Source organism: Hipposideros armiger, unplaced genomic scaffold, assembly GCF_001890085.2.
Source record: "Hipposideros armiger isolate ML-2016 unplaced genomic scaffold, ASM189008v1 scaffold_10, whole genome shotgun sequence".
Lineage (NCBI taxonomy): Eukaryota > Metazoa > Chordata > Mammalia > Chiroptera > Hipposideridae > Hipposideros > Hipposideros armiger.
Window position 1 is genome coordinate 8,622,293 of NW_017731360.1, and position 23,163 is coordinate 8,645,455.

A 23,163-nucleotide genomic window follows, 5' to 3' on the forward strand; every position below is an offset into this window, starting at 1 on the left:
CTTGCCCAAGGTAGCTAAACTAGGAAAACCGTAGGACTGAGATTTGAACCTAAATCTTCTAACTCCAAACCCAACACTCTTGCCTCCCACATAAGCTAACATGCACTATACTCGGTGTAGGGAAATAAGCTTTGCCTCCCTATGCTATTATAATATATATTACATGAGATAATGTCTTGAAGGGCCTGGCACAGTGAGCACTCAATAAATGGTGGGGAGGCCAGGAGCAGGGAAATGTCTTCCCCCAAATCAAACACCAAATCGCAGACTGTAGATACAGCTTTGGGTCAGTCTCAGACTTTCCTTATCAGATCAGCTTTGGCGAGCTCGAAGTCTCCACGATTCTCACGGGTCCCTCCACCGCCCATCCCTCGCTCCCCGCGTAGTCTCACCAGGCGCCACCGCGCGGGCAGCAGAGGAAGGGGACAGCCCTTTAAAAGGAGCAAGGGGCGTGGCCACGCGGCGGGGGTGGAGCCGGGGAGCCGGCGCGCCGGCGCGGGGAGATGACATATCCCGGATGTCCGGCACTTAGTTGACTGGAGCAAGCATGTGGGTGTGCGGCAAGCTGTTGGGTCAGCTGCGGCGGGGCCTGCTGCCCGTTTCGGGCCGCCGCTGGTCTGCGGCTGCCTCCTACTCCGCATCTGCCGAGCCCTCCCGGGTCCGGGCTCTGGTCTACGGGGACCACGGGCACCCAGCCAAGGTCGTCGAGTAAGGCACGGCGCCGAAAGGAGGCAAGGGGACTGGGGTTCCTGGAGGGTTTTAAGACGGCTGTGGAGAAGGGAGGAGCCAGGGTCCTAGGAAGAAGGCAGAGAATAACAGGACCGAAACTGAAGCCCAGGGCACGTTCGGTAGCTCAGAAAGTCCGTACTTCAAAGAAGTTGAAGGACCCGAGAGGCACAATTATAACAGTAATAGTGGCTGAGTTTTTTGGCCCAGTACTGTGTCAGGTAAAACCTGTGTAAATGGATGAGCTCTTTTAATCGAACCTTTGGGGTAGGTACTTGATTTAGCCCCATGTTGCAGATGTAAAAACTGAGGCATAAGAGAGGTAAAGTCACACAGCCAATAAGTGGCAGAGCCGAAATTTGAATCCAGGTCTGACTGACTGATCTGCCCCAGTTCTTACCTTCTGTTGTTGTTTTTTCGAGGGGATTTTCAGAATACTTTTACGTCCATCTGGATCTTCACTTATCAGTCAAGTACGTCAGAGATCATGGTTTCCATTTTACAAAGGGCAAAGGACTTGTCCGAAGCGCTATAACTGAAAGATTGGAACAGGGATGGGAATCCATGGCTTCTGACTCCTGTCCTCATGCGATTTCCTCTCCGCTGCTCTGTATATGTGCCTTTAACTAGTTAAAAAGTGCCCCTGTTTTGAAGCCATCACAGACCTAAAGTCAAATACACACTCAGCCTCTTAGTAGCTGTTTGATCTTGGACAAGTCTCTCAGCCCCTCTGAGCCCCCATTACTTTTATAATTGTGTCCTCTTAAAATTCTGTTAGATTTTAATCTATGATTTTTGCATGTGGCTGATAAAAACAGTATGTGAATTGTCAACCATTATAAATCTGTACATAAGTAACTACAGGCATACCTCGTTTTATTGCACTTCACTTTATTGAGCTTTACAGATGTTGGGCTGCTTACCAATTGAAGGTAAGACCCTATACCTGCAAAAAGATTACAACTCGCCTTATTGCTATACTCACTTTATTGGGGTGGTCTGGAATTGAACCCACAATATTTCCAAGGTCTGCCTGTATAGCCATTCAAAAGGGCTAGTGGAATCATTATAGTGGAGCTAGGTAAAAGCACTGATCTGGAAATCAGAAGACCTGGGGTCAAATCCTTGCCCTCCCTGCTCTATCTGTGTGTGTTTGACAAGCTACTGAGATTCTCTGAACCTTGGCTTCATCACCTTTAAAATTGAGATAATACAGTCATAGCTTATAGTGCTCATCAGCTGAGATCAATCTAATGCTGTCTATAAAAAGTATCTGCGTACTCTCCCGCAGTTCTTTATTTGCAGCTCTTTGATTCCCAGCAAATGGTTTGATTGTTTTCCAGAGGATAAGCAAACAGAATTATTTTCATGATTAAAATATAGGCTAAGGGCCGGCCGAGTGGCTCAGTTGGTTAAGAGCTCGCTCAAGAGTTTGAGCTCTGAGCAACAGGGGTTCGAGTCCAGCCCGAGCTGAGCAGCCGCTGAGCTGCCAACAGGTAGCAGGATGGCTCAGCTTAAAAAAAAAAAAAAAAAAAAAGATGCACAAAAAAAAGACACGCTGGATGTTTTGACAGCCCAAGGGGATAAAATTCAGATAAATTCAAGGTCATATACTCAGCCTAGCCATACCCACCATTGGAATATTGAGACCAAAAGAATTTTTAGAAGACTCATCAGTCAATAAACGCCAAATTGTATGTTGCCCATAAGTAATAAATCAGCACTAAACCCCAAATTGTATGCTGATCATAAGTAATAAATTACCATGAGGACTGTGCTGTAATGAGCTGGTAAAGCTCTGATGAGCACTCCCTTTCCAGGAATGCACCCCAAACAGGAACAATGTAGCACCTCTCTCACAGGCTTGTGATTTATGTGTCTGGTGCAGGGCCTGCCACAAAACAGGTGCTCCAAAAATGTTACTGAATTTGTATCTGATTTCAGTAAGGAGTACACCTTTTATTGAGTTCTGTGGTGCTGAGGCAGGTATCTCCGATGTTATGTTCAGGGACCCTGAGAAAAGGTCGGGGAAGGCTAGGCAGTTGAGTGCAGTTGCCTCCTGATTGATCACCTCCTATTAGAGAGCTAGGGAGGCTGGAACAGACTGGTTGCAGATGCCACTTAGGGGAAAAAGACAGCTGTTTTGTCTCCTTGTGTGGAACCCTACTAATTTTCCAGAAGTTCAAAACATGGTACTTCCATGAAGCATTGTATTCAACCTTGGCTTCACATCTGTCACCTATGGCACTTTTTGGAGCTATGTATTCCCAGGCATCACCCCTGAAGTACATAGTAGGTCTAGGATGGCCCGGAAATCTGTGTTTTGTAAAGCTCTCCAAGTGACTGATGCCAAACCAGAGTTGAAAACCATTGCCCTGTGGATGTGGACTGTCAGGCAGGCAGTAATTCTCCCTCTGCCCCAGAACGGCAGCGTTCCCTTCTGACCCAGATTCAGGCGACTTGACTTGTTCGTGTATGGACTGAGGCCAGAGACTGGGATTCTCTTCTTTGTAGTCATGTCTTAGGCGGTTTAGGGTAACCACAGTGTCACAAAAAGAATCAGGTGTCTTCTAAACATCCTGGTAACTGGGTATGTGGGTCAGGTTACACCAGGTAGGGTCATGGAACTACCGAGAGCCCAAGCAGAGCATTCCCCAAACTGATTTGGTTTGTGACGCTGGCATTGTGGGCCAGAGCTCTGGGAGCAGCAGGGAGGGAATGAGGAACAGTCTGCTGAGGTCTGAGGGGTTGTGGAACTTCTCAAAATGAGGCTCCAGGGATCTCCTGTTCTCGTGTCAACATTCTGAATGTCCCTCTCTTTTGTCCTGTTGGCCCCCAAACATTGCAGCTGTTCCCTCCTCTACTAAGCCTTTTTGCCTGGTCTCTGAGAGTTTCTTTCTCTTCCCTCCAAAATGGACTCCCCTGTATACTAGGCCTTTTTTCATTTAAAGAATTGAACTGATCTAAATAAAGTAAGAATGCAGGAGAAAATGACAACATGGAAGAGTGACAAACATTCTAAAAATTTCTGAAGTCCGCATGGCCATTATCCCTTGTACAGAGTTCTGGACTCTCTGTCAGATAGTTCCCAGATAGTCCAATGTCCTTCTCTTTCCTTTTGTTCCTGAAAGTCCCCTTTCAGAATTTTGCATTCTCTGGGTCTTACGGCAAAAGCAGCTCTCATAGTGTATGCCTACTATGTGGCAAGCATTGGGCTAAGTTCTCCACATGTATTATGGAATTTAAAACTCACAAGAACCCAGTTTGGCCATTGTTATCCTCATTTTACAGACAAGGGAACTGAGACTCAAGAAGCTTGATAGTCACGCATCTCCCAAGATCATACAACCAGATGTCCCTTTATTAAAAGTCTTTGATATAGACATAGGCCTGAAAAAACAGTGATAATCATCCGAAATGTTTTTCGAGAATGAAATGGAAGGTAAAATTGGGAGTAAGATAGGTCAGAAGAGAAGGTGAGATTTAGAGGTCATTGAGACGATCCCACATCTAAAGCCCCACCCTGGTGAGAATACTGTCTGTCCTCTGTCTCCCCTGTTCAGGATCCTAAAGCTTACATAAGACGGCATCCTGGTCATAACAGCTTTCTCACCTGCTTGCTGCTAGCATAAAATGAAATGAAGCTGTGAAACCGTTGGACACGTACCCATTCTCTTAGCCAGATGGGATTTGGGGAAGCAGGTGGTGGGGAGCCAGGCTGTATAGATAGTGAGTTCCCACTGTTTACTGTCAGGGGATTTCTTCTTTTTACAGTTGATGTCAGTGTTTAAAACCAAAACTCTATGCTGGTGACTTGGTTTTAAACTAGAATTATAGTACTTTGAAAACATTTTAGCATTCTGTTTTGGCACTCTGTTAAAAACTGGGACTTTGTTTTGTCTCCTGGAGCTCTTTATTGTCATGAATGAAAGAGGAGGGAAATAGAACTCATTGATTCAGTAAGTTCGTCAGCATTTATGCTTTGAGGGCCTACTAGCTGCTAGGCACTGAGGAATCAGATGAATAATCTGTGGTCTTTGCTTTCGGGGCACTCCCACTCTAGTCCAGGAGACGGGCGGCCATAGTCCATTGGGGTTGAGTACTATGATAGGATATGTTTAGAGTGCTATGGACACCCAGAAGAGTGGTACCTAACCCCCTTGGGGTGGTCAAAGAATGCTTCCTCTGAAGACATGAGGTCTAAGTTGAGGCCCCAGAAGGTATATACCTGTGCAGTCTAGGAAGAGAGAAGTGTTCCAAGCAGAAAAACCTGTTTATGCAAAATCCCAGAAGGAAAAGACAATGTGTGTCTCATTAACAAATACAGTAAGTCCCCAACTTACAAACATTCGAGTTGCCAACTTTCACGGATACGAACGGACCTCGCATTTCGAACATTTGTAGATGCGAACAAATTGCAGAAGTAGCTCACGTGTCTGCCAGACACTGTCACAGTGGTGCTGCTGTGTGCTTACTGTCCAGTGCGATAGTGTACAGTAGTCCAGTGCCCAACCAGAGCCTGGGATGTCTGGAAGCAAGAGGAAAAGCAGAGGTGATGTGGAGGGGACTGCTGGGAAGCGCAAAGCAATAGCTATGGAAACAAGTGAAAATAATTGAGAGATTGGACCGAGGTGAAAAGATGGTAGATGTCGCTCCTTCTTATAACATGAATCATTCAACCATTGGCTTTACATTGTACATTTGTGTCAAAGGTGTATAAGACTCACTTTGTTGGACTCACGAACGAACTTGACTGACGAAAGTTCTCCCAGAACGGAACTCGTTTGTAAGTCGGGGACTTACTGTATAAGTGCCCACTGTGTACTCAGTATGTAATTCTATGGGGGAGGTGTCTGCAGAAACCAGCCTGAGGCCACAGATTCAGACTCAAGCCAGCTTCCACATCCTGTAACACATTCCTTTCCCTCTGGACTTCATACTGGGTTGTGAGTTTTGGGGTCAAGCCCTTCCACCCTCTTTCCCCATTCTTGCCTCGAAGGTGAAACTTGGCAGGAACACAATAGACAGGGTTTTCCCTGCTGTGCCCAGAGTGTCCGAGAGGAATGCTGCCACCCAGCGAAACGCCAAGTTATTAGGATTGTCTGGCCCTCTCCTAGCAGGCCCTGCAGCTCTGGGTTTGGTTCCAGGCCTTTCCCACACTGGATGAGGTAGGCGCGTCCTCATTTAGAGAAGGAAAAGCAAAGAGGACACGAGGTGAGTCTGGCCTGGGTTCTAGTCCCAACTCTCTCACTCATCATGACAGTGAGGAGATCACTCCAGTGTCCCCTATTTTCAGTTACTCTTTGATAAAGGGCTTGACCAAGGTCAGCAGTGGTAACTACAGGCATTCATGCTGCCCCCCCAGCCCTGTCTTCTGTGCCAGTGACAAACCTTCACAGCTCCCTTTTCTGTATACCTCAAAGCCTACGCACCTCTTTACCCCAGCCTCCCCAAACAACACTTCTTCCTGCAAAGACAAGGTGAGGCCTCAACATTTTTCTCAACATAATGCTACAGCCATGGAAATTGTTATGAGACATGAGCCCTCTTGACTCCAACAGTTGTGCAGCCCCGACAACTCCATGAAATTGAAGTTGGACTGCCTGCTTGCCAATGGTTGCTCTAGCAACCTCCCAGGAGCAGGGCTGTGGCTAGAAATCTGGGACCTGGGCACAAGGTTTCACCAAGGGCCCCCTTTGCTCATGGTTGCTTACATAATCAGCAGCCCGCCAGGCAGGGCTACGTGGTGATCTTTGTAGCGGTCAAAGAGACAAAAGCTGCAGCCAGGGACTCTGCCTCCTGCCATGGTCCAGTCTGCTCCCTGGAGTAACAAGGAGTTAGGCTCAGCAAACTAAGCCACGGAGACTCCGAGGCTCCCTTCAAACAAGTATCCTGATGTCAGCGCATGTGGACTATTATGGGGCTTACAAGCTTTCTGGTACTCTTAATTGAGGGAAGGTAGGGAGAGGGTACCTTTGCCAACCCTGCGTAGAAACTTCCAGAAGTTGCCCAAAGTCTCTGATTCCCTTCCATTCCAAATGATTGTGCAAAAAGTCCTGGATGGTAGGAGGGCAAGATTACCTTGAGGCAGGGAAGCCGGAGGAGCCACAGGGAGGCAAGCAGGTGCAGCTAGAACACCAAGGGACTTGGAACAGGTGAGTTTTGCTTAGGAAAAGCAGCTTTCCCTAAGGGTTCAGGGCTCCCTCAGAACCCGACCAATTGAAGCTGCCCATGTCCCCTGCTGGAGGGGGGGGATGAGCTGTTAAAAGCTGTGAGCTGAAGAACTTCGTTCCTCCACAATTTCCCAATCATGCCCTGCTCATTAATTATTAACCAAGTTCAGAACAATGTACCCAGCACGCTAGGCATTTCACTAAGTCACAGAAGGCGGCTTGTCTATGACCGTGTGGGTTGCATACAGACCAGGAGAGCCGCATAAGATGTTGGTTACTTTCACCCAGTGCCCTGTGATGGAACACACGTTTTTTTGGCTCTCTGTAATGAGCAGATGAGAAAGCCTCTGTGGTCTGTGACTGCCTCTTCCTGCCTGTTCTTCCTGCTCAAAATGATATTGACCAGTTTGAGGTGACTGAGCGGAAGATGTAAGATAAGTACAAATGGCTGCTAATTAATGCAGAAGGCGGGAAAGCTCTCTTCGGGGCGCTGGCGAGGGCCCACCTTACACAGCACATATAACTGAGCCAGTCCCCAGAGCACTGGCCTCGTTTTCCCCCCTCTCAAAAGGCTCTTTCTTCTGCCTGCTTTTGTCTCCCTTGTAGTTCATATGGCATCACAGGTGTACAGCCGCAGCCTCAAAGGAGCCATTGTGACCTTATCCAGCCTGGGATCTGCTGAGTGGCGACAGTGGCATCCCTCCGAGTTGCGTGGCGCCATTACACTCACAGAGGGAAGCCCTGGGCGTCCTGGGGAAGTGCCTTGAGATCTAGCCAGGCTGTGTTTGGGTGCCTCGTTTGTACTCCACAACACAGCCACCAGTTCCTTTGGCGAGTTAAAAAAAAACAAACCAAGAAATTGCTATCATTATACCAAGAGGTCCAACTCCTGGAATTCAGACTCAGCCCCATTTTCCTTCCTGTCTCTGCAGAACGGTATCCTTGACGACGCTGTTAGAACTCTGCAGGTACAGCAGCGTCTGTGGGGTTGATGGCATTCCATGGGGCAGGCCAGGGCTGGTCTCCCTGGTGAGAGGCAGCTGGACCAACACACCTCCCCCAGGCGAGCAGCATGTGGCAGGCCTGCCTGCTGCCTTCACCCACCTGTGTTTGCGGCTTCAACTTTCCATCTCCTTCCTAGGCCCTCGTCCCCGCCCCACTCTCCTTCCCTCCCACTTCTGTGAATTTCAGCTGGCACAGAGCCGCTGGGGGGGGGGGCCCCAAAAGACAAGAGAACTGGGAGCAGATCATAGCCCAGTGCAGGGCTCCTCAGACTGCTCTGGGGGCAGGCAGTTATCCAGCATGATGTGAAAATAGTGTCCCCAACTGAGTTAACTCTGGAAGCTCTGGATTGCACAAAGCCATGTGGGTTTCTTTACTGGAGGACTTCTCAGAGCCTTTATGACTCTAATCCTATACAGGGAGGTTAGTAGGCAGCGTTTCCCCAATGTATTGGACCCCAGGGAATACCCAGTGATATTTCTCAGGATGAGAATTCCACAAATTAGTGTTCAGCAGCCTGAGCTCTGGAGTCAATCTACAGATCAAGCCTTGTCACTTACAATTCAACCCGGTGCAAGTTACTTTACTTCTCTGAGCTTCGGTTTCCCGTCTGTAAATTGGGGTGATAACACCTTCCAGATAGGTGTTTTGAGGACTAAACAGCATTGGGTCTATAAAATGTTAAGCACGATGCCTGGAGCTTAGTAAACTGTCAACATTAGCTGTCATTTAATTGTCCAGCCATCACCCATAATACGTTTCCCAACTGCCCTGGACTCCACCTACACACAGCTGACTCACAGTTCTGCATGTCTAGCCCCAAGCGCCCTCTGCTCCATCCCATACTGCAGGCCGCCCGCTTCAACTTCCTCCCCACTCCAAACCACCCTTCCTTCCTTCCTGTGTCACCATCCGGTTGCTCAGGCCAGAAGCCCAGGAGCCATCAGACTTCCCAGTCCCCCCATGTGGAACTGGTCACCAAGTGACATCAGTGCCACTTATCTAAGAGAGTCTAGGTTACCCAGCCCTTCTCTCCTTCCCACGGCTCCCATCCAGATAGCACCTGTTGCCTTGTCTACTGTCAGGTCAGATCCTTGGCCATTCCCTCTGCAGGGAAGCCTGCCTTCCTCTCTCGGTCCACCCAGCGCACTCCTGTTTATCCTTCGAGCCCCAACTACACTATTACTTCTTCCAAAGCCCTTTGCTCGCCTTTCATTTTCTTCCTCTGCCTGTTAAATGCTCAGTCAGCTTTGGCACCACAAGCCTGCCTCTTAGAGAGCACTTCTCCCAGGTGTGAGTCCCCACACCATCAAGCTCCCAGGCAGGAGATTTGATTTTATTATTTTTTTATCTTTAAACCGCTTGGCACACTACCTGACACTTAGTAGGACTGTCATTAAATATTTGTTGAATTAAATTTACTTGAATTTTCCCCAAAAATGCTGTCTTCCTTTCAGTGATTCAAAGATTCTTTACAGAGCTATAGCCAACTAATTATTTCAAAGGCTTCCTTGGATATTCCTACCACTGATAACAGCTGCCATTTCTTCAGCATCTACTGTGTATCAGGTACTCAAGCAGATGCTTTGTGTACATTAACTCATTGAATCCTGTGAGCTGGGGTATAATGTTCTCCGCATTTCACAGACAAGCATTTTGAGGTTTATCTAGCTGGCTGAGATAAACTGAGGCAGGATTCAAACCCAGGACTGCCTATTTCACTCCAAATCTATGCTCTGCCCTTCATCTATGAACTGAGATCTACCTGTATTCTCATCTTGATTAACCATGGTCATCTAGATTTTTAGGAAGTGCAATTTTATTACAAATTTGATTTGTACTTCCCTGTGAGGAAAAGAGCTGTGGGTTTTTGCTTAGACCGAACTCTCTTAAGGATAACCTCCATTTGTATTTGCACCCATCCTTCAAGGCTTTTCCTAAATAGCCCAGAGCCAGGAAGATCAAGTACAAGCCTTAATATCTAAATCCCTGTGGTTTGTGCCTCTCCCCTGGTTCCCTGAATGACTGGCTCTTTTATGCCACATTTTCTCTCTAGAGAAGAAAGTTGGACAATTTCGTTAGGAAGCATTGAGTGCTGTTTTGGTCCCAGGCCAAAAGTTCTCTGCCCTCCATGAACTCACAATCTAATAGGGAGACAGCACACACACACACGCACACACACTCTCACATCCTGACTATAAAACTAGGAGGTCAGTGAAAAGAGCCCAGAACTGAGTCTGAAAGACCTGGATCTAAATCCAAATTCATATCTGCCACTCCAAAATCCAAAAAGCCCTGAAAACTGACAGTTGTTTTTATTTGTTTGGTTTTGTTTTTTCATAACTCTCTTGAAGGCAAAACCTGATCTCCAACATGAAGTTTTTATACGATTATTCATTCCATTTAGTGTGACTATTCATACGTTTTGCTGCAAAACAACGTGTCTGATCACAGAACGCTGCCCCAGCCCCCATGGGGGTGGGCATAGGTAATACATGGTTCTGAACTCAGAAGTATATCTCACCCCAAGAGTTTTCAAAAAGGAACGTGAACTTATGCCTTGTGATCAATTGGGAAAAAATGTATGAAAAAATTTGATAAACTGAAAAGCAATGAACTCATGTAAGATAGTCTTAAATGGTATGGTCACCCCTTCTGTGTAATGGGAACACTCGGGATGGATGACATGATTTTGTTCAGGGCCAAGAAGTGGGTCAAAAGATGTCTTAGGGGAAGTAAAATATGAGCTGGGTCTTAAAGGGTGAATTTGATTTCTCACTTTGTGGAGAAGCTGTGGAAAAGAAATTCTGGACTGAGGCAAGAGCATGCAGAAAATGTGCAGGAAGAAATATCTTTAAGTAGCTTGAGTGCATGGACTTTGTCGGCTTACAGAAAAACTTTGATTATCTGTCAAAATGTAAGCGGGAAACAGAACAGATAATATATAAAGGGGCCACTAGTCCATAGTCCATGTGCTCTGAGCAGGGTTTTTCTTTGGAAGGCAGACTTACACATGCATTCATAGAGAAATATCACCGCCTGGCAGAAGCCTCCCCGCTTGGCATGCCGGGGAGCCTGGGGAGCTGCTGAGCCCTCCGCCTCCCCAGCCCTGTGCAGCAAGGAGCAAGCCCGCACACCACTCCCCGCTGCTGCTCACCTCGCTGCCCTCTGCCTGGTCTAAGGTGAGCCACTAACCATCGAGCGTCTCTCTAGCATCAGACTGCCAGGATCACATCAGAGCAGCAACCTACTATTTCTGGTGGCCTTGAGCAAGTTATTTACCTCTTTTGTGCGTTTGTTCCTCAGGTATAAAATCAGAATAATAGTAGAACGCTGGCATGGAAAGCACTTAGCAGAGTGCCTCACTGGTAAGCACTCAAAAAGTACTTATTATTATTACAAGGACTTGCCCCCTCCTCCAGCTGTTAAAACAATTTTTTTTTAAAAGCCCTTTCTTTATTCTCTCTGCCCTGGTCATTAACTTCTTCCTAGTTAACCATTTTCTGTAGAGTTACTATTTTGCTTTTTTGCAGCAGTTTCTCAGTCATGGTGAGGCACACCCTCCCTGACTTTGGTCATGATTCAGTACAGGGATTCCCCAGATTGGGGTACCCAGATCCCCAGGGGTCCTTGTAGGCAGTCACCGAGATTCCCAGACTTCCTCCAGGACGCTGATATAGAGGAAGGCGAATAAGAGCACCGGCTGAACGCAGAGAAGCCCTGCCACTAACCGGTTATCTTACCCTGGGTACGTCTCATAATCTGTAGGCGCCTCCATTTCCTACTTGATAGAATGGGAATATCAATACTTTGCCCCCAGGGGTGTTACATCTTAGATCATATATTTAAAGCCCTTAACGCAGGACCTGGTGTGTAATAAAGACCTCATAAATACCTGCTACCATTATTACTATTAGTATGAGAGATGTCTTGCAAGTCACACTTTTATCCCAAGATGGAGCCTTAGGTGTAGTTAAAAGGTGAGATTTCTGTAGGAAGTAGTTAGAATTACATCAGCTTAGTGCGGTGGCACTGTTGCCTAGTGTTAAGAACCTCTGCTTGGCAGTTATATGTGCCTTTGTTAAGTAAAAATGAAGAGAATTGTTACTTGAGAAGTACATTTGGGCAGAGAGAAACATTGCAAGCATGAAGTCTGAGGGAGAAAGACAGGAATCTGGTCATAAAAAATCATGAGGACCTACCAGTCTAGTATACTGATCAGCGCTTTCTGGTTGGAAGGTTTTCTTCTTTAGAAAACAAAAGTAAGGGCCGGCCGAGTGGCTCAGTTGGTTAAGAGCTCGCTCAAGAGTTTGAGCTCTGAGCAACAGCGGTTCGATGCCAGCCCGAGCTAAGCAGCCGCTAAGCTACCAATAGGTAGCAGGATGGCTCAGCTAAAAAAAAAAAAAAGAAAAAAAGAAAACAAAAGTAACAGGTGGACGTTGTGGTTTGGGCCTCCCCCAAAAGCCCTGCAGCAGGTTTCACCCATTAATCAAAGTTCCCATGATGCCTAGGGCCCACCACGAGTTATCACATACTTGTAGACTTGAAATGGGAAAAGGCTCTTGGAAATGATCAAGACCCCAGGGGACACCAATCTGGGCAATCCCTGTACCAGATCATGATCAAAGTAAGGGAAGCCATGCCTCATCATGATTGAGAAACAGCTGCAAAAAAACTAACCCCCATTTTACAAATGGAGAAACAGAGGCCTGGAGCAGGAAAGAAACTTGCCCAGGGTGACACAGCCATCACATGGTGAGGCTTCACACATAAGACACTCAGCTCTCTGTCCATTGTCCTTTCTGCCAGACTAGAGTCCTCATCTGGAAGGGACACCACTCCAGGGGGTGAACAACAGTTACCCAGAGATTTCTTTCTGAACTATATAGGCCATCTCTACTTCCCTCACACCACCCCCCCCTCCCCCTGCAATTAACGGAAATGTCTCCTCTCCCCTATGCGTATTGTGAGGGGGGAAAAGTGGGGAGAACAAATGAGCAAGGCCAGGGTTCCCCAGTTGTGCTTGTTCCTAAGAACTACTTGGGGTTCCCCTCTCTGGAGATCTAGTTCAGCAGTTAAGAGCTGGGGCCTGAGAATCTATGTTAGTAAGCATACCAGGTGACTCTCATAAGCAAGTTTTGGAAAACCTAAGGCTAATCCCGTCCAACGGAAGTTTGTAACTATTTTCTGCCCCAGAATGGGCAGTGGGGTTGCGAGGTCACTTGCAGGTAATGACAGAGTTAACCTGTATCCTGTGCTAATTCCTAACAGCACCTTTCCCTTTTCTGACAGAACCCGAATTCCTGGGCACACAATGGCAGCTCAAAAGTGTTGCTGTCTGACCTACTTTGGAGAGATGATTTGAGCAAAAGCTGCCCTGTCTAGCCTGGGTAACATTAACATCTTTCTTTGGCTTTGTGCTTAGACTGAAGAACCTGGAGCTAACTGCTGTGGGCGGATCAGACGTCCATGTGAAGATGCTGGCGGCCCCTGTCAATCCATCTGATATAAATATGATCCAAGGTAACCTTGGTTTGCGCGGCTTATGTTAATTGGCTTTTTTGCTTAGCGGCCACCTCATTTTCATTCCTCCCCAGATGTGGGTGTGAAATTCCTGTGATTAGCAGCCCGCTGTTCTCCATATGCGAGTCTGCAGACTGTGTGAGCTCCCTCTGGCCTCCCCTCTCTGGATTGTGAGGCTTTTCCAGAGTTAGGAAGATTGCAGTGGGGAGTAAGCCGTCCATAATGACATGCCTGTGATATGCTGGGCTCGTTTCATACATTACCTTATATAATCTTCCTCATAACCATGAACGCAAAAGATTATTAACTCCCCCTCTATCGATGAAGAAGCTAAGGCTCAGAGAGGTTGGTTAGTAACACAGCTGGTCAAAAGCAGAACCCGGATCAGACTTCGGTCTGACCCCAACATCCATGCTTTCACTGCCCAAGCTTCGTGGGATGACCCTGTGTGCGCTTCTCCCTTAGGAAATTATGGCATCCTTCCCAAGCTGCCTGCTGTTGGAGGGAACGAAGGCGTTGGACAGGTGGTTGCAGTGGGCAGCAGTGTGACTAGGGTGAAGCCAGGAGACTTGGTGATTCTTGGAACAGCTGGTTTGGGTGAGTTTCTCCAGGTAACTGCAGCCTTTCTTTGTTCCAGATCCTATTTCACCCACACTGTAAACATTTTTTTTATTAGCTCAGTGTGACTAACAACTAAGCAATGCAGGGTGTATTATTAAGTCCACATACCTACCTCCAGGAGACATGGGAGCTGAACTAGGAGAGCAGGAATTGTGTTTCTTTTGCTTGAGAGGTGATGAACCTGCTCTCTCATCTCCTTGAGCCCGAGTGGATTGGAGCTGTGATTCTCTGAGTCCCTACATCCCGAAATCGCTGCTGCAAGGTACAGTGAAGGACACAAATAGGACTTAACCTCCAGGAGGTTAAGATCCAGTTAACGAAATCTCCAAACCAATAACCTCAATAAAGAAGAGTGTTACAAGCTCATAGGAAGCTGGGGAAGGATCAGGGCTTCCTGGAGGAGGTTCATTGGAACAGACCTTTGATGGATGAATTGTGCGAGGTGGAGAGGAGCCCAAAATTATTGCTTGTGGAGGAAACAAAATGAGCAAAGACACAAAGGTGACTTTGGGAAATGGTGGAAAATCCAGTGTAGCCTCGGCAGAGGAGGTGCACATGGGAGGGGATTGCATAAGTGAGACAGAAGGTGACAAAGGTAGTGGGGCCACATGGGGGGAGGCCCTGCAAAAGCCAAGCTAAGAGTTAGTGTCTTCTTTTATATATAGTAAGGAGTCAATGGTGAATTTTGTTATTTTACCCTTGATGGTTTTTGAGGCATAAACATTATACAAATGGATCCTGACAGCAGCCACAAGAGAGCAGCAGGGCAGACGTTATCCATCCCTTTTGGATATATGAGGAACTGAAGCTTAAAAAGAAGCCCTTTCCCAGACGTAAGCAGCAGACTGAAAGACAGCTCACCAGACTCTTGTCTCCTCTGTTTTTCTTGCTACACCCTAGTGCAAGGACCCTATGGGTCATAACTTACAGAGAGTCAACTCAAACTTTCTGTACAATAAAAGAAGTTAATTGGTTTCTTGAACTGAGAAGTGCAAGAGCTGGAAAGCTGCAGGCAGAGCTGGATCCACAAACCCCAATGATATCAGCGCCCTGTCTTCCTCATGTTCTTACCAGTTCTCAGGTGGGACACCCCCACATAGTGACATAGTAATAGCAACAAATATTAATTGACTACTCCCTTTGCACCTGGCACTGTTTTAAGCCCTTTAAATATTTAACTCAATTATTCCCACAATTTGAGATAGATACTATTATTATTCCCATTTTGCAGATGAGACAATAGTACATGTAAAGGATTAAGCAACTTGTCCAAGGTCACCCAGCCAATAAGCGGTGGAGCTAAGATTTGAACCCACTCTGTTGTATACCTTTCATAGAGGATCACCAGCAACCTGAGGTTTACATCATCTTGAAAACAAACAAACACATCATCCACAATCCATTCAGCACAACCATATCCCCTGGAAGGTGGGATATGCTAACCAACCCTACCTGGGTCCTTGCCCACCCGACCATGAACCAGTCACCAGAGGGATGGGGTTGGGCCACTCCAATTGCCTAGTTGAATCTCTTGCTCACCTCTGTGGTGGGTGTGGGGCCCTGTGGTTGGTAGCCCCAGAGTTTAGGAAGGAGTCACTCTAGAAAGAAAAAGGTATCAGGCAGGAAAAAATAGTAACAGAAGTCTGCTGGAAGTTCTTTGCTTCTCTGAGATCCGGAATGGCTTCACCCTCACCTACAGCCACCTGGCAGAGAAAGCCTAGCTGTGTGAGCAAATTGAGAGCTGCAAGGATTCACTGGGTACTGACTGGTGCTTTGGGCCAGCCCCCATGTTAAGTGAAGGGCACACATGACAGGTCAGACAGCCTCTGCCTGCAAAGTTCTCTCAGCTGGGAGTGGAAAAAACAATACTTAATACAATGCAATATAAGTGCTATAATCACAGGATGGACACAAAGGCAAGAGTCCCCAGTCTCAGCAAGCATCAGGAAAGGCTCCCCAGAGAAGTGATGCTTGAACTTGGCCTGGAAGACTGAGCAGAAGCACAGTCAGTGGGCTAGGTGAGGAAGGGCTTCCCAGGTAGGGAGTGCAGCACGTGCAAAGGTCTGGTGATGGGGGAAGGCACAGCACCCTCAGAACTGCAGTAGCTCAGTTTGGCCAAGTCAGGAGGGATGGAAGAAACAAGATGAGGCTGGAGACGAGGCCTGGGGCCCAGTCACGGAGGGCTCACCTTCACGGTCACAGGGGGCCTGATGAAGAGCTAAGAAGAGGAACGATTTGATCAGATTTGTGCAGTGCAAAGAGTGCTCTGGAAGGGCGGAGGGTGGAGACAGGAAGCCCCAAAGGAGGTAGCTGAACAGTTCAGGCTTCAGATGATGAGCATCAGAACAAGACAGTTCCATAGGACTGGAGAAGACAGTTGGATTTAAGAGCTCAAGTAACAGGACTTGGTAATTAGATTTGGAGAGAAGAATAGAGGACATCTGCCAGGTGTATGGGTAATTGCATGGCTGGTGGCGGTGGTGGGATTAGCCAGAATTGGGACTTCTCCCTGGAGAAAAGGTGAGTCTTTTAAACCAGGTGCCAGTCAGAGAGGATGAGGATTTTATAATCGTTGGGACTATAATTAACTCAGTTTATTCAGTAAACATTTTGTGAGCATCTGCAGTCTGGTGGGCTCTAGCATACAGCAGTGAACAGACGTGGTCTTGTGAAGACTAGTAAGAGTGGCAATCATTAAGCAGATAAGTCGCAACTGGCCAGATCATGGTCACTTTTCATGATACCGAGCTGCCCAGCTGTTGCTGTGCCCATAACCAGCTTTTTCCCACATGCAACCCACCAGTCACGGGGGAGATGGCCAGAGACTGTGCCAACTGGCTTTCTCATTAGAAACACTTACCGTATTTCCCCGTGTATAAGACGCTCCCATGTATAAGACGCACCTTAATTTTGGGGCCCGAAATTTGAAAAAAATGTATTACATAAAGTTATTGAACTCAAGTTTTATTCATCATAAAATTCATACAACTCCTCATCACAGTCAAAACTCCCAACCATTAGCTTGTCCTCATCTGTGTCTGATGACGAATCACTGTCTTCATATATTGCCTCGTCCTCTGTTCCATCTATGGCATTTGAAATCTACAACCACTGTATAAGACACACCCAGTTTTTAGACCCCAAATTTTTCCAAAAAAGGGTGTGTCTTATACATGGGGAAATACGGTAAAACCCTCCTGAGGCAACACAGGGCAGGAGACAGAGCGCTGGCCTGAGAATCAGATGCAGGTTCTTCCATCTCCCCTGCATGACCTTGTTTAAGTCACAACTACTTTGAGCCTCAGTTTCCATGTCTCTAAAATGGAGCCAGTAGTCACCACACATACTTCAGCCAACTCTTAGCATCTCCACTGAGGGAATACATGCAGCGATCTTTGCAAATGCTAAATTACAGCATGCGTTAGATCAGGGGTCAGCAAACTTTTTTTACAGGGCCAATTAGTAAATATTTAGGCTTTGCAGGCCACACTGCCTCTACTCTGCTGTTATAAGTAGCCATAAACAATACATAAAAAGTGAGCACGGCTGTGTTCCAATAAAACTTTACAAAAATCAAACTGGTGAGCCAGATTGGGCCCCTGGGCTGTAGTTTGCTGACCCTGCATTAGAAGATGGAGATGGTTGTGGGTCAGTTGCACATGCATGAGAAATGACATTTCTCAGAGCGAGGACATGGGTCTTAGGATCAGTAAAAGGAACCAAGGGGTGTCACACACCTGCTACGAATGAGGCACAGTGATAGTCGATGCAGACGCCATCACATTTAATCTTCACACTATAATGTGAGTGTTATTCTCTGCATTTCATAGATCAGGAAAAATGAAACTCAAAAAAGGCAAAGTGAGAATTTGAAGTCACATCACTAGTGGGTGGCAGAGCTGGGTTTTGAAGCAGGTCCCTCCAACTCCAAAGTCTAAGGGTTTCCAATTTAAAGCCCTGAAAGCCCTTGGGGTTGACCGTGGGCACTGTCCCTGTCCCACCCAGGCCCTCTCGAGAAGAGGATTAGGGACTGGCAAGCCCCAGAAACCCTCACCAAGGGCTGGATTCCCACTGCCGTGCCATTTGGAGGAATTAGAAGTCACCCTTGATTTCATGTATTAAAGCCATGCACCAAGCCTTTGGTGCAGAGGAGAGTACAGTAAGTGTTGGTGAAGATGAAGGGGTGATGATCATGAAGAGGATGATGAAAATTTGAAAACCAGGCTGAGTAAAGCCAGAGAACGCCAAGGCACCTCCTGGATTCCCAAGGAATCCTTGGGTTTTTCAGCCTCTTATTTCCTCAGCCACAGAAATACTCTGAGATTGACACAGCCTTTAATAAAGAGTGTTCCCGCCTCCCACCCCCAATTCCTGGTTCTGAAAGCCCACATTGTTCCTCCCCTCCTGCCGCGCGATTAGTGGTCGCCTGGGCTGCCCCTCCTCCCCACACCCCGGCCATGTAGTTCCAGGGTGCTGTTACAATCCCAGCAACTGGATAGTGAATGCACACATTCGCGAGCTTTGGAAGTGTAGGCCAAGCGCCCTGAGACATCACAGCCACCAGGGTACTGGCTCATCACCAACAAAGCTACAGGTATAATAATAGTTTCCCTGAGGTGACCTAGCGAGTACCTGGCAGAGCCAGGGCTTAAATAAGCATCTGATTCCAAGGTCTGTCCTCTTCCCCTCTGCTTTATACAGGATCCTGCTTGCATGGGTGAGGACCTGCCACCCCTCACCCAGTACTCATCAACCCTGTTGAGTCTATCTTCAAAAGATAACTTGAATCCATCCACTTTCCTTCAGCCCCACTGCTGAAGTCTTGGTCTAGGCAACCATCATCTTCCATCTCAACCGCTCCGAAAGCCTCCTGATTGGGCCTCTCCATTTCCACTCTGCCCCTCGTCACCCCACCATCTTTTCCACACAGCAACAACATGACCTTAAAACATAAATCCAATTGCCTCAGACTTCTCTTAAAGCTCATTAGAAGCTTCCCGTTCACTAAAATAAAATCCATTCTCCATGCCCTGACCCTGAGCCTTGTGTTTTCAGACTGCACTTTGTGACCCATTAGCTAAATCAATTTAGTGAGTGGGAAACATTTTTTTTTTTACTAACATCAAGCAGACTAGAAGAAAGAATAAGAGGGCAGGGTAAATATTGTTCCATGAAAATTTGGCTTCTGAGATATATATATTCATATATGTCTATATACTGAGTTACAACATAACTCATGATTCCTGTGGGTCAACACCATGAACTTCTACGTAACACTCATCTAGCCCATGACACATCAACCACATCTCAAGTCACTCTTCCCATCACCCTCTGCCCTCCAGTGTGTATTCTTCCAGTTCCATTCTTATATCTGTCCTGCCTCAGAGTCTCTGTATATGCTTTCTCCTCTGCCTAGAATGTTCTTTGAGCAGCTAGCATCGCTATCCTTTCACTCTTAGCCTGCTGCCTCCTCAGAGAAGCTGTCCCTGACGCCCATCTAAGGTGACTCTCTCCACTGTCCCTCTATCTCTTTATAATCTATAATCATTGTATTTGCTTGTTTGTTTCTTGCCTGTTCTACTCCACTAGAATGAAAGCTCCATGCAAGTAAGGGACGTGTCTGTGTTGTTCAAGTGCCGAGCTCACAGTAGGTGCAGGACAGGTTCTCTGCAGATGGAAGGGAGGCAGCCCAGATTAGCCAGGTAACTTTGGGCAGGTCACTTCCTCAGTTTCCTGCCCTGTTGAATGAGGAGGTTAAACTCTATACTCTTACGGGCCTTCTTAGTACTGACATTTTACGATTCTTCTAGAACTGAAATGTGGGCTGGGGCTTAATGACAATTTCTTTCCAGCTTACAGGATTTTTTCATTTCCCTTCTCTCATTTGATTTGTGCAACAGCTCTCCAAGGAGGCCAGTCAGGCTCGTCTTGCTGATGTCACGTATATATTAGAGTAACCAAAACTCAGTGACTTTGGGATTTGCTCGAACTAGCAGACTGACAAAACCAGGTCTCACACCTAGGCCTTCAACTTCTACTTTCATGCTTTTTCCCATAATCTCACCCCAAGTGCATCAGGCCTCGGTGAGAAGAATGAGGACTGAGTAGGGAAATGGGGGCTTTCTCAGCGTCTCCTGCCCTGGTGGTGATGTTACTGTCCTGCCCTCAGAGTCCAGTAGTTTGAGGTCCTTAGCCACCTGCTGGGTGACGTGCGCTACATCTAACGGTAGCTAACATGGGAATAACAGAAATCTGCCTTAATTATCCTGAGGACTCACAGACATTCAAAAGGACTTCAAGATTTTTTTCTCTACACATTGTTTGAAGTCTGCTGTCCTAGATGCCCATTTACTGAGGAGGGTGGACGGGGGTCGAGTGTGGAGCGGGGTCCTTCCTCACTGCCCTGGCCTCCTCCCCTGACTCAGGAACCTGGCGGACCGAGGCTGTGTTCAGCGAGGAAGCCCTGGTAGCCGTCCCGAGTGACATCCCTCTTCAGAGTGCTGCCACCCTAGCTGTCAATCCCTGCACGGCCTACAGGATGTTGATGGACTTCGAGCAGCTGAAGCCAGGTAGGAGGTGCAGGCCAGGATCTCCGACTGGGGTGTGACCCAAATCCTGGCCCTGAGGCCACGGGGACTTCCAGGAGAGGAAGACCACCCCTGCCCTGGGTAAGTGTGTTGCTGTTGCTTTTGCTTAGAAAGATGTTAGCTTGGTTCCTAGAAAACATGCTGGAGCCCCGTGAGGCATGCGCTCCGGAAAAAACCGCTGAAGGACCGCATTCCTCGAGCTGGGGATGGAATTCTGTCATCCAGCAAAAACGTATCAAGCTGTGCTAAGCCCTGGGGATACAAAGCCAAACAAGATAGACACAGTCCCCGTGTTTTCAATAAAATGCTGAACTTGGTGTTAGTAATTCCGCTCAGCATTTATGTCGCACTTTCCAGTTCACATAAGTGCCCTTGCTCACATTACCCCATTGAAGGGGTTAAATCGCCAAAGCTGTGCAATGAGGCTGATCCCGGTTAAGAGCTCAAGCCGCAGGCTAACAGCCTGGGTCAGGACTCCAGCTTCACCTTTCACTTGCTGTGTGCGCTGACCTCTCAGATCAGGCTGTTCGTCTGTAAAATGGAGACTAAGGAATCCTGAGGATCAGCTGCAACACTGCAGTGTACCACTTAGCCCGGGGCCTGGCATACAGTGCTGCTTTTATTAGTCTTCCTTTTTATAAGTGAGGAAATGGAGGTCCACAGAGGTCATTTATTAGCATGCGATCACTTAGCAAGGAAATGACAAAGCCAGGTGTTTTATTTGGGGGCCCCTGAAAGCAGAGCCTGAGACAAGGACTGGGGGCAGACAGCTTCCTGGGGAGGTGACCCCAGGAAGCAGGAGTGAGGGAGTGGGGAGAGCGAGACAGGGACGGAGAAGCCAGTGAAGCTGGTGACTGCTGTTGGAGGCCAGGGCTCAGTCCTGCTGGGGTGGCCCTCCAACAGCCCTCACAGAACCTACCTCAGAGTTAACCACCAAACCCACTGACTCTCAGGCCCCTTTGCGGGAGGGTTACCCTGCACACTGCATATCCGCAAGCTGGTAGGACCGTGGAAGTCACCCAGGCTAGTTCTGTCATGTCAATGAGGAAACTGAAGCCAAGAGACATTGGAGTCTAATAAACTTAGGTGGCCACTGCTGCCCAAGGCTGGCTGAAAACCAGTCCCAGCATCCCGCAAAGAGAAATGCCGGTTCTCACAGCTGTGGCAGACCAGTCCTAGCAAACTTCAGTGGAGAAAGCCAGCAGGTGTGACCAGGGACACTGGCTCAAGTCCTAGTGCAGCAGACACTTCAGTCATCTGTGTCTCGTCCCTTCAGGCCACCCCTGATTTGGGCCACCGCTGTGGTGGGCACATCGAGGCATTCTGACACACCCCACCTCAGGTGCCCACAGGGCCTGTCTCCACTTTCCTCCTTGGGGCTGCTGTGGCCTGGGTTACATCAATGTTAAACTTAAGGCCTTGACCTACAGTGAGAATTACACTTACTTTGAAATCCAGTACATAGACATACATGAAAAATATATATATATATACACACACACATATTATACATATGTATACATATATATAATGGAAACCAAAGTTTCATGGAACAATATTTACCCTTACTATGTGTGATGCACTCCACTATTTTGTATTTTATTTTCCTCTATTTTAACTGAAAAAACAATGCTACTTACAACCCACTACGTTGATTTTATAACCCACTAATGAGTTTACAACCTGTATGCTGACCCCAGCTGAGGAGAATGGGCATTCTTCTTCCAGGAAGTCCTCTGTTTCTAGAGCCAGACCCTGCTACTTTCAAAACCCACATAGCATTTCAGGGGTAACAGAGCACCTTCTTGGACAAAAGGGCATTGACTAATCAGGAGCACCCTGACTGGTGCTCACAGGACTCCTGTTTTATGGGGAGGAAACTGCAGTTCAAAGAGGCCATGACGTGCCCCGTCTCGTTCAGTTACACTCAGTGGTGAAGCTGGGACTCACACCCAGGGTCGTCTCACTCCAGACCCCACATTTTTCCTCACGTGCCACACTGCCTCTCCCATTGACTAATTCCAAAGTTGGGCCTGGGCTTAGACCACAGACTATCCATAGGACTGTGTTTCAGAGGCTGCTGGTTTCTCTACTACGGCTCTGATCCCATTTCAAGGCAGTGCGCCTTTATTAAGCAGTACAGAGGGGAAACAAGGCACGGCCCTCCCCTTGAGAAGCTGCAAGCTCTTGGTACAAATGGACCTCGTATAAGATGAGGCAGACCACGTATGTTGACAGAGATGCCCGCAGAGTGCTGTGGGAGCACATAGAGGGGAGAGTCTGGGAAGGCTTCAGGAAGGAAGCCACACGTGTGCTGCGCTTCAAAGGATATACAGGATTTCAAAACACAGAGAAAGAGAAAAGCATTGCAAACCAGAGATGTAACCTAAACAGAGACTTGAGGACATAAAAATTGGAGGATGATGGAGGATATAAAATCATTTCCAGGGAGCCGGCCGAGTGGCTCAGTTGGTTAAGAGCTCACTCAAGAGGGCGAGCTCTGAGCAACAGCAGTTCGAGTCCCGGCCTGA

General features: G+C 47.5%; 1 protein-coding gene across 3 annotated transcripts in view; it reads left to right on the forward strand.

The window, feature by feature from the left end:
* Nucleotides 1-506: 506 nt before the first annotated feature.
* The window catches only part of MECR (mitochondrial trans-2-enoyl-CoA reductase), a 32,991-nt gene continuing 10,334 nt past the window's right edge, over nucleotides 507-23,163 (forward strand). Inside the window, exons 1-4 of one of the 3 annotated variants that reach the window (XM_019660206.1) lie at nucleotides 507-708; nucleotides 13,327-13,424; nucleotides 13,890-14,021; nucleotides 20,471-20,614. In XM_019660206.1, the coding sequence (XP_019515751.1) occupies nucleotides 548-708; nucleotides 13,327-13,424; nucleotides 13,890-14,021; nucleotides 20,471-20,614 (535 nt within the window). In that variant the 5' untranslated portion in view covers nucleotides 507-547. Of the gene's footprint in view, nucleotides 732-779; nucleotides 909-13,326; nucleotides 13,425-13,889; nucleotides 14,022-20,470; nucleotides 20,615-23,163 lie in introns of those variants that run through there. The other 2 variants (XM_019660216.1, XM_019660227.1) reach the window with 2 other exon arrangements.